General features: G+C 44.3%; 1 protein-coding gene across 8 annotated transcripts in view; it reads right to left on the reverse strand.

The window, feature by feature from the left end:
* The window catches only part of TCP11L1 (t-complex 11 like 1), a 38,639-nt gene extending 29,459 nt beyond the window's left edge, over positions 1-9,180 (reverse strand). The window contains exons 1-2 of one of the 8 annotated variants that reach the window (XM_023185569.2): positions 8,827-9,180; positions 5,521-5,707 (exon numbers count right to left, since the gene is read on the reverse strand). In XM_023185569.2, the coding sequence (XP_023041337.1) occupies positions 5,521-5,683 (163 nt within the window). In that variant the 5' untranslated portion in view covers positions 5,684-5,707; positions 8,827-9,180. The other 7 variants (XM_023185564.2, XM_023185568.1, XM_023185567.1 and 4 more) reach the window with 7 other exon arrangements.
* Positions 9,181-14,810: the final 5,630 nt, after the last annotated feature.

Consider the following 14,810-nt stretch of genomic DNA (forward strand, 5'->3'; position numbering starts at 1 on the left):
ACTCCACCAAGTTCTTACCCCTTAAGAAGAAACTCAGATTATTATTAGGACTTCCAAGTTGTTTAACTTTGCTTTTGCAAAAAATAGTCAATGTCTTATCATCTGAAATTTATGAAAATAACAGAAACACATCAAGTCCTCTCAGTGAATTGTTTTTTTGTTTTTTGTTTTTTTTTGAGACGGAGTCTTGCTCTGTCACCCAGGCTGGAGAGCAGTGGCATGATCTCAGCTCACTGCAACCTCCACCTTCTGGGTTCAAGTGACTCTCCTGCCTTAGCCTCCCAAGTAGCTGGGACTACAGGTGCGTGCCACCACACCCAGCTAATTTTTGTATTTCTAGTAGAGACAGGGTTTCACCACGTTGGCCAGTATGGTCTCAATCTCTTGACCCTGTGATCCACCTGCCTTGGCCTCCCAAAGTGCTGGGATTACAGGCATGAGCCACCATGCCTGGCCGGATTTGTTATTTCCCAATAATTTTAGTCATCTGGGTAATAATAGGCATCATTACTTTGCTGCCTAGTCATGAAACACAGTGGTTGGGGCAAATCAGTAAGAAATTTCTCTTCCTCTAGACTCTGCTGAGTATGACCTTGAACAAGTCACTTAAATCTTGCAGGGTCTGTGTTTCTCCATATGTGAAAAGAAGAGACTTAAGGGTATGCTATAAAATATAAGAATCCTCCAAATTTTAAACAAGTGCATTCTCAGTGTTTTGGGCATACTTGGAACAAAACAGCTTGCACCAAGTACTAAGAACCTCACCATCCAGGAAGAAGAAAATTTTCAGGAACTGTCCAGGTTAGAGACTACTTAAAATCAAACTTATCAATGACAGGTATCTGACCATGAAAGATAAAAGCTACAGTTCTAAGATATGATCAGGACATATTACCCATGTACATATAGAAGAATTATTCATTGCATACAAATTATAGGGTTGTGGGGATTTTGTTTTGTGAGAGTTCTCAAATTTACCAATTTCATAAATGAAAACTTGGTAAAGATTGCATAAAATTGCATAAAGATGCAATTTGGTGGACAACACGTCTTCACCTCAATTTGTGAAGAGAACCTGAGTTGTAGTAAGAGCCATGAAAAAATCATAAGGTCAACTCAGACATGGTGGTGCACACTTGTAGTCTCAGCTACTAGGGAGGTTGAGGTGGGTGAATCACTTGAGCTCAGGAGTTCAAGGCCAGCCTGGGCAACATAGAGCAATCTGGTCTTAAAAAAAAAGTAAAGTTACATGTAACTTACCCGGGAGTTTATTTTATATGACACAAAGCTAAAGTTGTTGCTAAATTCTGTTATTTTGTTACAGCATTTGCCCACTGATGCCCTGTTAGAGAAACTGAAAACCATGTTAGTTTAAACATAACTTTTGAGAGGCTAGCAGACAAATTCCAAAATAAAATGAAGTTCTAATTTAGAATGGTTGTAACTCTCTTTCTTTACAAAGGTATCCTGAGATGTCTCTACACTCTGAAAAGATGCTGTTAGTCACATAAGTGGATGGACATTTATGGAGGGCAAGATGGCAACTGTCACTCAAACAGCTACTATATAATGAGTACAGTAAAGCCAGGGTAAAGGTTACCCATAGTACTTATTATGTTGATGGAAACTGCTTGTTAACTTGTCTTCCTCGCTAGCCTGCAAGCTCCATGAGGACAGAGACAATATGTGCCTGGTTCACTGCTGGATCCCTGACATACAGTATGCACTCAACAAATATTTGCCTGATTGAATATGGAGACACCATAATTCAAAGGCTAGTCATGAGCTTTAGAAATGTAAGTTCTCAGGTCACCTATTCATCTAAAGATGACTGGGATCCACTAATTAAATTCACAAGGACCTGATTTCATAAACGAAGGTCCTAAGTGGGAGATATTAACTGGAATAACAATTGATGTTTGTCATCTGAATATAGCACCTTTTACTGGTCAACTAGGTGATTAAACGTTAGAACAGAGGGTATTTTGTGAGAAGAGCATTAAAGTATAAATAGTAGAAGATCTTAGAGAAAACATTATTAAGTTACAGTTGACTGATCCTTACTCTGTTTAAAGGATCTCTGTTTAAAGAACAGATAATCTTTTACAATCAAATCACCACCTCAAATCAGTAGCAATCAATTTTTTACAAGCCAGCCATTTTTCCTTTTTCAATGTTCTGCATCAGTTACATCAGCAATTCCACTTTTTTTTTTTTTTTTTTCCTGAGATAAAGTTTCCTTCTTGTCACCCAGGCTGGAATGCAATGGCACAACCTCAGTTCACAGCAACCTCTGCTTCCCAGGTTCAAGCAATTCTCCTGCCTCAGCCTACAAAGTAGCTGGGATTACAGGCACGCAACACCACTCCTGGCTAATTTTTGTATTTTTAGTAGAAACAGGGTTTCGTCATGTTGGCCAGGCTGGTCTTGAACTCCTGATCTCAGGTGATTCACCCGTCTCAGCCTCCCAAAGTGCTTATAGACGTGAGCCACCATGCCTGGCCTAGCAATTCCACTCTTAAAGTACTACTCTGTGTTATAATTTAAAATAATAAATGTTCTCTTTTTGCTACTTACATTTTAATTTGTAGAATTCCAAATGTGATTTTAGAGTTAAACTCAGTAGCTACACATTTACAGAGTTTGGGGGAAATGTCTGCAAACTATTAATTCCATAGTTTGTAAATCCGTATTTATGCTCTATGTGTTCAATAATGCTTCCTTACCTGATCCCCAAATAATGGGGTCTTAGCTTTATCTTTTGGGTTTATAGCCCTGTACCTACCCCAGTACTACAGGAGAAATAGGAAGTCAGACAAAAGGAATATCTTAGGGCATTGATTTTAAACCTTATTTTGGTACAGACCACTAAGAAAACTTAGTGAAAGCTTCCATAACCTTATTTCTAAAAACACGCATATAAAAACAAATGTTGATGTACTTTTTTGGCTATTCCTAGATCCCCTAAATTTTGATCATAGGTCCCAGGATGAGTATTCTTGCCTTAAGGGCATAACTACACACAATTTCAGATAATGTAGCTTAGTACTGGTTTGACATTAATTTGGAATCATGCCATCAGACTGACAGGATGCCAAAGGTGAAGCCATCAACCAAAGAATGGCTGAACCTATAAAAGTTAAAATTGTTTAAAAAAATTAAAACCAATCAACCAACTGTTGGGAGAAACTGAGGCAGGGCTTGCATGTCTGACATATGACATATGTAAAAGAGTCTTGGAACATGTCCGGGGTCCAGGGTCTAAAACCCCTCGTGGCCTTGGGAACACCAAGCTCTGTGCTAAAGGGTGGAAGGCTGCCCTGCCGCACCATAATCTAAGCCCAGGGCATAAAAACCCTCGTGGCTTGAATGGAATCCAGGGCTCAGGGCACAAAACCCCTCGTGGCCTCTGAAATGTGTCTAGACTTGCTGGCTCCTTGCTTCTAGCACTCCTAGGCTCATATATCGATTGTATCTTAAACTAGAAGAACATGTTTCCCATTATCTCAAGTAGCGGAACATGTTCCATATGCTTCAAAGAAAATGCCAAACTGTCACAGCTGTAGATCATACGCTTGATACGCTGCTTTCTTTCAACCCCCACATCCTCACCACCCGCTTCTTTGTTTGATTACCAATAAATAGTGTGGGCTTCTAGAGCTTGGGGCCTTAGCAGCCTCCATACTAGCATCAGCCCCCTAGACCCACTTTACGCACTCTTAAACTTGTCTTTTCTCATTCCTTTGACTCCACTGGACTTCGTCACCCCTACGTTAGGTTCGGCCATCCCAACAACCAACAAACCAATAAAGAGTGACTGAAGACCTAAACCAAAAGTTCTTTAGCAGAAACTATAGGTTGTAAAGCTATCATGTTAGCCATATACATCTACATTACAGCAATCAGTCCTGGTCTCTTTATTTTTTTTATTTTTATTTTTTTGAGAGCGGTTTGTCTTACTCTCTCATCCAGGCTGGAGTGCGGTGACATGATCACAGCTCACTGCAGCCTTGACCTCCCCAGCTCAAGTGATCCTCCTGTCCTGATCCCCCAAGTAGCTGCGACTACAGCCATGTAGCACCATGCTCAGCTAATTTCTTTTTTTTTTTTAAGACAAGGTCTCACTTTGTCACCCAGACTGGAGTGCAGTGGCACAATCTCAGCTCACTGCAGCCTCCACCTCCCAGGTTCAAGGGATCCTCCTGCCTCAGCCCCACAAGTAGCTGGGACTTATAGGCATGTGCCACCATGCCTAGCTAATTTTTATTTTTTGTAGAGATGAGGTCTCACTATGTTGCCCAGGCTGGTCTTGAACTCCTGGACTCAAGTGATCCTCCTGCCTCAGCCTCCCAAAGTGCTGGTATTACAGGTATGAGCCACTATGCCTGGCTAATCCTGGCATCTTTAAATGCAATAGATGACATGTTAGTAGCAATAATAGTAACAATAACTAATGTTTATTAAGCATTTATTACCTGCAAAGCACTGTTCTAACTGCTTTACAGGAATTCATTTAATCTTTACCGCTACCCTAAGAAATATTGTATTTTCCTCATTTTAAAGATAGGAAAACAGAAGTTTTCTGACTACACATATTGGAGACAGGCCTACCAAATGCACGATAGACTGTGCTAGTAACAACATGTTTCCTTGGACACAATTTGACCTAATAGTTGATTTATTAAAATCTATGTGATAATAAATCAGAATAAAATAAGGTCCATTAATGTTTGCTAGAAGAATACCATGTTGACTAATAAATTGCCTGGGAAGGGCTTTGATCATTTTAGAAGAAACACACCCCAAACCCCAAAAATGTCTGTACTTTTTCCAAATATGTACAACTACTGATCATCTACAATTTAAAGGGATAATATCAATACCGACATTGCTAGACTATGACGTTCCCTCTTAAAAACTTGCATTTTTGGACTCACTTCAAAATGCTTAAGGTACTCTTCATAAAAGACGTGAGTTAAGGCAACCACTGGGAATGCCTGAAGATACTGCCACCCTTTCATTTAAGAGGCTTGCTCCTTGCCAGGGATCTGAAGTGACTTCACCACACACATTCAGCAAACTGAATTCCCTCAAGCTTGTGGGAACTAAGCCTTCAGGCAGAGAATTAGGGTGCGGTGAACTTACATTTTTTTTTAACCTGCACAAGCACAGTCCTGGCAGGAATTAGCCTCAGACTTTTCAAACACCCTTTCAATAAAAGCTACAATTTGTACTCCACCCTCCTATTTCTTAGAGCACTTCAGAGACTGGAGTGTCACTGAGGCTGGAGAAACACAGGCACATTCTGGACATTATTCTAAAATGTTAATTTCCCATGCAACTGAAAATCCACACGTAGCTAGGCTGCCAGCTGAGGAATTGCTATTATTCCTAAATGCTACATTGGCAATGTTATATTATTAGAGCCTAGCTCATGGCCACATGCACAAGGAGGCCTCATAAAACTGTCACCTGAAAACAATGACAATATTGCATCTAATCAAAGTCAAATTTGCTTACAGTGAGGTCTTTGCACTCTTTGGGGGCTGGAGGAGTCTGACTTTATTGCTTTCTGTAAGGCTTCATCGGCACCTTCCACAGCATCTTCGAGGCCTTGCTCAGAATCATTGGAATTTGATTTTCCTGCTTCATTTACATTGGACTTGTCAAGGTTTTCAGACATTCTCAATTAAGTTTATCCACTTTCCTAGGAAAGAAAAACACACAAAAAAGAACTAAAAGTATTCTAGCTCTGTCACCAACTAGCAATGTGACTCAGGGCAAATCATTTAATCTCTGGGTTTCAGTTTTCTTGTTTGTAGAATAAATGAGCTTGCTAAGATCTTATCCAGCTATAATACTCCACTTCAATGACTAAACAGATACTTGTAAAATGATATTTGTAATTTATCAGATTTCTGGATCTCAGGTAGCAGTTAGTTGGAATATTTTTGTCCTACTCCTGAGTAGCATGTTACAGGAAAACAGGGCCTTAAACTATTAGAAGACACACTCTAAACTGCCTGCTGCTACTATTTTAATCAGTGATTCAATCTTAAATTCTTTACTTTCATTCCTAAGAGCAGATTGGTAAACTCTTTGGAAATAATGCTTTTAATCGGGCGTACAAGTTAATACACTGGGCTAAAGGTTTGATTCCTTGATATTATCATGTGAATAAGATACCTAGAGATGACAGAAACTAGAATTTTATTTTATTTTATTTTTTTTGAGATGGAGTTTTGCTCTCGTTGCCCAGGCTGGAGTGCAACTGAGCAATCTCGGCTCACTGCAACCTCCGCCTGTTGGGTTTAAGCAATTCTCCTGCCTCAGCCTCCCAAGTAGCTGAGATTACTGGTGTGTGTCACCACGCCCAGCTAATTTTTTGTTTTGTTTTGTTTTGCACTCCAGCCTGGGCGACAGGGCAAGACTCTGTCTCCAAAAACAAACAAACAAACAAACAAAAACAAAAAAAAGGCCTGTTTTAATTACAGTAAAAGTTTTAGTCAATTCCTCCCCTCTCCCTTTTCCTAGGGTGTTTCTGGGAGAGAAGAAAGACACAATGTTTCTGCATTTGCTGAAAATAATCAACATTTGTAACATCAGCACTTGAAGATCACAAAACATTTTCATAAGCACTAATTAGACTTTCTTACACACAGGGAACATAATCAAGTGATCAAAAGAAATGTCAACTGATTTAGGGAGTTTGGCAGACTGTGTTCTGCATATTAGAGAGGTGAAGAATCACCTGATAGAATTATGTGAAATTTCAGCGAACTCCATTAAATAGAATGAAGTTACTAGAATTGAAATATTCAGGCCTGCATATTTTTTTTTTTTTTTTTTTTTTGAGACAGAATCTTGCACTGTTGCCCAGATTGAAGTGCAGTGGCGCCATCTCGACTCAGCTCACTGCAACCTCTGCCTCCTGGGTTCAAGGGATTCTTCTGCCTCAGCCTCCCCAGTAGCTGGGATTACAGGAACCTGCCATACGCCTTGCTAATTTTTGTATTTTTAGTAGAGATGGGGTTTCACTATGTTGGCCAGGCTCGTGTCTAACTCCCAACCTCTAGTGATCCGCCTGCCTCAGCCTCCCAAAATGCTGGGATTATAGGCGTGAGCCATTGTGCCTGACCCAGGCCTGTATTAATATGAAGGTTGTTTTCATGTATTTCCCCTTTCTAGTCTCATTTTAGCTTCCAACACCGCACTGGAGACACCCATCTCCTCTGTATCCTAAATCCTATTAGAGTCAGGAAATGCTCCAAGATCCAAAGGATAACATCACCAGCATATTCTATGAGAAAGGACAAACAAAACGCTTCTAATTTTATCCTCTTCACATGCTGAGAAGGAGCCCAGGAGGGATGAAGTAATTCATTCTGTGCGGTGAGGAGGAAAGGCAGGATTTCTAGGTCTCTAATCAGCTTAGTAAACTAACCCCATCCTTTTATGATTGAGTTCAGGTCCTATCTCTTCCCAGGACACTTCCCGGACTGCACCAGTGATTGCACCTTTCTCAACTCCTGCAGGGCTGGCTAGTCGACATTTAGCATTTGTCATTGCCTTAAATTCAATTCAAAGTGTGCTTATTTAAATAGAAAGATGCAAATATATAGTCTAGAGGGGGAGGCAGACAGGCTTACAAGGAGACATAATGAAACTTAAGCCTTAGTGGCATTATGAAATTGCCCAGGGAATATAGCAGAGGAAGAAACTAACTCCACCTGGAAGGAGATTGAGAAAACCTTCCCAGAAAAGATGACATTTACACTGATCTTTAAAAGGAGTAGGATTTCACCTAGTTAAAACATGTCTGGAGGGGGAGAGGAGGTGAAAAGAAGGGCATTTCACTCAAAGGACAGAAGCCAAGGCACAAGAAAATCAGAAAAGGAAGTGGCTAGTGATAATGGAAAGATGCGTTGGGACCAGATGGTAAAAGTGCTAGTTTTTATTTTAAAATTCTCCACCTAGATTTCGAACTTCTTACGAGCCAAGAAAAGTCATATTCCCCACTTACGCTCCATCCGTATATCCCCCAAATAGACACCCACAAGTATCTGTTGATAGAGATGAATCCCTACGTCATCACTGTGATGTCACTGTATGTGGGAGGTGTGGGCGTTGGTTTCAGACATACCTGGGCCCCAATTCTGGCTCTTTACTAGCTGTGTAACTTCAGTTTCCTCCTCTGTAAAATACAGCTACCTACCAGCTTGGTTTTGGGGGGAGATGAAACGAGGGATCGTGCACGGCAGAGGCTGGCACACGGCAGGCCTTCTACAAATGGTAACTCTAATTAAAGGGCTCTAGGATGTGGCCAGGAACCATTTAATTTGCTTATATCGCGCACATCCATTCAACCCCCACTGTGTCTAAAAAGAGACCCGAGGGGAGGAGGATCCTCGCACTTGCCAAGAAGACGGTCATCCGTCGGGGCTGCACGCGGGCCTAGGCTGGACACAAGAGGCTCCCCAGCAGAAAGGGTCTTTCAGCAAAAGAAAGGGGCTCTGTCCCCGGCGCCGGGAACCACCTCCTCTGGCACTGAGCTCCACTCGCGCCCGGCGTCCGGATTCCGTTGTAAACAGCTGTTCCGGCCAGCGAGGGAGTGGCAGGGCCGGGAGCAGGGAGGACGCGGGCGCGCCGAGAGGGCGGCCTTGAGGGGTGAGCCCCACCCGCCCGCGGACCCCGCCTCTTCCTCGCCTGCCCCCGACATCCCGGGACGGGATCCGACGGGAAGAGGCGAAGAGATGCCTGCGACTTGGACCGCGCGCCTCCCGGGCGGGCCTCGCCGGCCTCCGCCCCAGCTCCCGCTCTCCTCACCTGCCGCGGAGTCGGCGTTCTTCCTCCTGCCGCTCCCGCCGCGCGAATCAGGCGCGGGCTGGCGCCGCGGCGGAAGCCGGAGGGATGCGCGGCAGGCTGGGACGGTTCAGCCTCTGCCCCTCCGAGGCCGCATCCCTCGCCACGCGGCGGGCGGTCCTCCCAGCCCGACTCGGGTGGGCAGCGGTCAGAGCGGCCGCTTCTCAGCATCAGGAAGGAGGAGACTGCTCTTGGCCGGGAGGCGCCAATATAGGGCAGCGCCATGTCTTCGTACGGAAAGGCAGGCGGTTCTTTCCCCTGCTTGCCGAAGGGGTTCAGTAAGCGGTGACTCGCAGCTGGGCGGCGCCATGTTTCCTCGGGGAGCGGTGGAAAGCGTGGCCGATGACCGCTGAGGGGGCTCCGTGGGCAGTGGCTCCGAGCCAAGAGTGGCCCGCCCAACGCAGCGAGGCGCCATTTTTCCGTACGGAAACTTAAGAGGAGCAGCCAAGTGCCCGCCTATGAGTCTCAGCGGGCTGTGGCTCGAAGCTGGGGATAGCCCGCCCCACGCAGGGAGGCGCCATGTTTCCATACGGAAAGGCGGAGGGCGCGGCCACATCCCAGTCTCGGGTGGGTGACGCGAGGAGAAAGGGGGGCGGAGAAGGCGCGGGTCAGTCAAAAGAAGGAATAAGAAGCACCTGCATCGGAAACCTTCCACGCCCATTCTTTGAAATTTAATTATGCTATCCTCTTTGTAGCTACACAAAGTTTATTCCCCTTCTCTCATTTTGGCTGTTTTAAAAAAAGTTGGTCCGGGAGCAGCGGCTCACGCCTGTAATCCCAGCACTTTGAGAGGCCGAAGCGGGCGGATCATGCGGTCAAGAAATCGAGATCATCCTGGGCAACATGGTGAAACCCTGTCTCTACCAAAAATACGAAAATTAGCTGGGGGTGGTGGCGCGCGCTTGTAGTCCCAGCTAGTCGGGAGGCTGAGGCAGGAGAATCGCTTGAATCCAGGAGACGGAGGATACAGTGAGCTGAGATCGCGCCACTGCACTCCATCCTGGAGACAGACCGAGACTCCGTCTCAAAAAAAAAGCAGCAAAGCAGATGGAGTGAAATTGCTGTTTTCAAACACTGATAAATAGATCACATGTGGGTAGTTATTGCTAACGTATTGAGGGCCGAGTGCAATACCAGACCCTCAAACCATTTACTGACTTGCATATTAAAGTCTTTTTGCTTTAAAAAAGAAAAAGACAAAAACAGTTCTCAGGTGAAGACTCTCTTTTTTGGAGGAAAAAACACCAAAAACCTTTAAGATACTCAACTAAATGGAACTGTTAAGACCTGCAAAGAAAATATGCAGTTCTTCTTGATTTGTTTTTCTAAGACCACCAGAGTGGGCACAAAAGAACCAACGAGTAGGCAAGGCTAAAAGCAAAACTGCAAATTTACTCTTTGGTCATCTAGCTTCAGGGACCGGAGCTAGGGGAAGGGGGGGTTTCTAATACAGTCCCGACAAGAGTGGGGGCTGAGAAAGCCCGCCCCCAGCGTATCTGCTGGGAGCGACTTTTCTAGGAGTGGAAGGGCAATAGGCGGGGCACGGGCATGTCGGGGGAGGGGGGGGGCGCTCCGCAGGTGCCACCAGGTAAATCTTGGTCTCCTCGAATTGACATCACCTGGTGCATGCCTGATTAATCTGCACCTTCCCGGGCATCAGCTGCATTCTCGCACACACGGGAAGAGTTGGTGGTGAAGAAGAACCCGGAAGTGCACCATCCTGCCTCCGTTCGTCCAAACACTTCTGAGTCTAGACTCATAACATAAAGTCTCCAGTGTTTTTCAGCCGTGACTACAACTTGCAATCTCAGGGGCAGGGGTTGGAAAACTGTTATCCAAAACTCTGGGGGATGATGCCAGACAAGTTTTAAAAGCTTCTCTGGGAAAGCAGGCTAGAACCACCTCCCTTACCTTCCTTAAAAGATTAATATGGCCGGGCTTAATGGCTCACGCCTGTAATCCTGACATTTAGGGAGGTCGAGACGGGCGGATCCCCTGAGGTCAGGGGTTCAAGACCAGCCTGGCCAACATGGCAAAACCCCGTCTCTACTAAAAATACAAAAATTAGCTGGGCATGGTGGCAGGCACCTGTAATCCCAGCTCCTGGGGAGGCTGAGGCAGGAGAATCACTTGAACCCGGGAGGTGGAGGTTGCAGTGAGCAGAGATTGCACCCCTGCACTCCAGCCTGGGTGACAGAGTGAGACTACATCTCAAAATAATAATAATAATAATATAACCAATTTTCACTTGGTTAGGAGCAAGTGAATGAATACACTCAAGTTTCACCTGGAGAGGATACTGCAACAGTACCAAAATCACTGATTTAATTTGGGATATTTCACTTGTAATCTTGTAATGTACTGTTTCAATATTCAAAAAATATATATAGACACATTACATTTTGATCTTTGGCTGCAAGGACTGGAAATTCAAATTACCTTAAGGTAAAGGGATTTCACTGCAAGGACATAGGACTTGGAGGGAGAAAGGTGGCAGCCACTCTAGAGGTCAGCTACTGCTCCTGGGATCCCTCTTGTCACATCTCTGCTTGCTGTAGTCCATTCCACTCTTTATGCTATAGGATGGTCTCTGTACTTTCTTAATTGATGCTCCTCATAATTTAAATTTACGTATATAGAATTTGATTGGCCAAACTGATTTTTGTGCCAAGTTAGTCTCATTAGCCTCCAGGGAAGCTGCCCTTGGATCAGGTGCTCAGCCTTGGTCTACTCTGCTAGGATGATGGCAAGACTTATGGTCAATTAGGCATTAGGTGTCTATGTGGGGAGGGGTCCCCAAGAAGGCATCATGGGTGAATGAATGAGAGCACACAGAAAAAGATAATCAACAATTCTAGTGACTGAGGAGGGTTGCCCAAGGCTTTCAAGGTAGCACTGGACCTGTAGTTTAAAACCTTGACAATGGTTGCAGTAACCATGATCGATTCTTCTTTTTTTCTGCTTATAAGGCCTAAAGTAAATTTATTTTACTAGTATATTTTCCCTGAAATTATCATTCTACTAGAATGTTGCTTCTTCTAGAAGCATGAATGTAACTAAGCAGTTCTGCCTTCCCCTGAAGTTTACTTTTGGTTGTCAAATAAATATTCTATTCAATTATGTGCAAAATAAAGGTTGCAAATCAGATAGCACACAGTTGCTCTGCCCACCATGCCGATCTTAACACAGTTCCAGTAGCTTGTTTCTGAAAACTTCCTCTCACATTTAAATCATAAACTTGCCTTCTCATTCCCCTCACTGTAAAGAGAGCTGCCTTCCTTTTTTTTTTTTTTTTTTTTTTTTTTTGAGAGGGAGTCTTGCTCTGACACTCAGGGTGGAGTGCAATGGCATGATCTCAGCTCACTGCAACCTCTGCCTCCTAGGTTCGAGCTATTCTCCTGCCTCAGCCTCCCAAGCAGCTGGGATTACAGGCACCCGCTACCACACCCAGCTAATTTTTGTATTTTTAGTAGAGATGGGGTGTCACCATGTTGGTCAGGCTGGTCTCAAACTCCTGACCTCAGATGATCCACACGCCTCGGCCTCCGAAATTGCTGGGATTACAGGCGTGAGCCACCATGCCCAGCTCTTCCCTTCTTACCTATCCAAAAAAACTTGAGTTATTCCCTGCGTTATTAGAACTGGCATCATAGGTACTTTATAGATGTTAGTCCTCAACCTTTATCCACTTCGACTAGTCACTATCAGTTATACCTAAGGGGGGAAAAAACCATTACTTACATGCTAACCTATTGGTGCATCATTTAAGTTTTCCCCACCTCTCATTAAAAGTCAGTTAAAATAGACAAAATTCAGTGTTTAATCTTTTGGTTTTATTATTGTAAGGATGAACAATTTCAAACTGTATATCACTTGTCTATTTATCAAATACAGTTGACCCTTGAACAATGTGGGGGTCATGGGCATCAATACCCCTGCACAATCAAAATTCTACGTATAAGTTTTGACTCCCCTAAAACTTATTAGCCTACTCTTGGCCAAAAGTCTTACCAATAACAGTCAATTAACACACATTTTGTATGTTACATTATATAGCGTGGTTTTTTTGTTTTTGTTTTCTGATTTTTGAGACAGGGTCTCGCTCTTTCACCCAGGCTGAAGTGCAATGGCGTAATCATGGTTCAATACAGTCTCAACTTCCCAGACTCAAATGGATCCTCCCACCTCAACCTCCCAAGTAGCTGTACCACAGGTGCATGCTACCATGCCTGGCTAATTTCTTTTTTTGGGTGGGGTGTTAAGAGATAGGTTCTCTCTACATTGCCCAGGCTGGTCTCAAGCAATCCTCTCAGCTTCTCAAAGTGCTGGGATTACAGTCATGAGCCACCGTGTCCATTCTAAATACTGTATTTCTACCGTAAAGTAAGCTAGAGAAAAGAAAATGTTAGTAAGAAAATCACAAAGAAGAGAATATATACTATTCAAAGTGAAAGTGTATCACCCTAAAGGTCTTCATCCTTGTCATCTTCACATGGAATAGGTAGAGGAGGAGGAAGGCTGGTCTTGCTGTCTCAGGGATCACAGAGGTGGAGGAGGTGGAAGGGGAGGCGGGAGAGGCAGGCATACTTTGTATAACTTTTGTTTTTAAAAATCCAAGTTAGGCCGGTCGCGGTGGCTCATGCTTGTAATCCCAGCACTTTGGGAGGCCGAGGCGGGCAGATCACGAGGTCAGGAGATCGAGACCATCCTGGCTAACACGGTGAAATCCTATCTCTACTAAAAATACAAAAAATTAGCCGGGCGTGGTGGCAGGCGCCTGTAGTCCCAGTTACTCGGGAGGCTGAGGCAGGAGAATGGCGTGAACCCGGGAGGCAGAGCTTGCAGTGAGCCGAGATCGCGCCACTGCACTCCAGCCTGGGCGACAGAGTGAGACTACGCCTCAAAAAAAAAAAAAAAAATTCCAAGTATAAGTGGACCTGCACAGTTCAAACTTCTGGTGTTGAAAGGTCACCTGCATATCTTCACAGTGCACTCATGCCACATAATCATTAACTTGGTTAAAAAGGTATTAAAAACTTTAGCTCTAATGCCCAATTTACGAGAACTATAGGATACAAAGGAACATGATAAAGGACAGCCCAGACTTGTCATCAGAAAAATTCAGACTGAGGAAAATGCAAGAACAACTGACCAAGTTTATTTAACAACAGAGACAGACACACAGACAGACAAAAAGACAAAGAGATGAGAAGGGTGGAAGGAGGAGAACTTACTTTTTTTTTTGAGACAGAGTCTTGCTCTGTCACCAGGCTGGAGTGCAGTGGTGCAATCTCGGCTCACTGCAACCTCTGTCTCCTGGGTTCAAGGGATTCTCTTGCCTCAGCCTCCCGAGTACCTGGGACTACAGGTGCGTGCCCCCACGCCCGACTAATTTTTGTATTTTTAGGAGAGACAGCCTTTCACCATGTTGGCAAGGATGGTTTCGATCTCTTGACCTCGTGATCCATCCATCTCAGCCTCCCAAAGTGCTAGGATTACAGGCGTGAGCCACTGCGAGTGGCCAAACTTACAGATTTTTTTTTTTTTTTTTTTTGAGATGGAGTCTGACTCTGTCATCCAGGATGGAGTGCAGTGCTGCATCTCAGCTCACTGCAAGCTCCGCTTCCCGGGTTTACAACATTCTCCTGCCTCAGCCTCCCAAGTAGCTGGGACTACAGGTGCCTGCCACCATACCCAGCTAATTTTTTTTTGTATTTTTTTTTTTTAGTAAAGATGGGGTTTCACCATGTTAGCCAGGATGGTCTCGATCTCCTGACCTCGTGATCCACCCGCCTCAGCCTCCCAAAGTGCTGGGATTACAGAATTTACAGATTTTTTGTTTTTTGAAACAGAGTCTCGCTCTATCACCCAGGCTGGAGTGCAGTGGCATGATCTCGGCTCACTACAAGCTCTGCCTCCCGGGTTCACACCATCTCCTGTCTCAGGCT

The sequence above is a fragment of the Piliocolobus tephrosceles genome, chromosome 13 (assembly GCF_002776525.5).
Source record: "Piliocolobus tephrosceles isolate RC106 chromosome 13, ASM277652v3, whole genome shotgun sequence".
NCBI lineage: Eukaryota > Metazoa > Chordata > Mammalia > Primates > Cercopithecidae > Piliocolobus > Piliocolobus tephrosceles.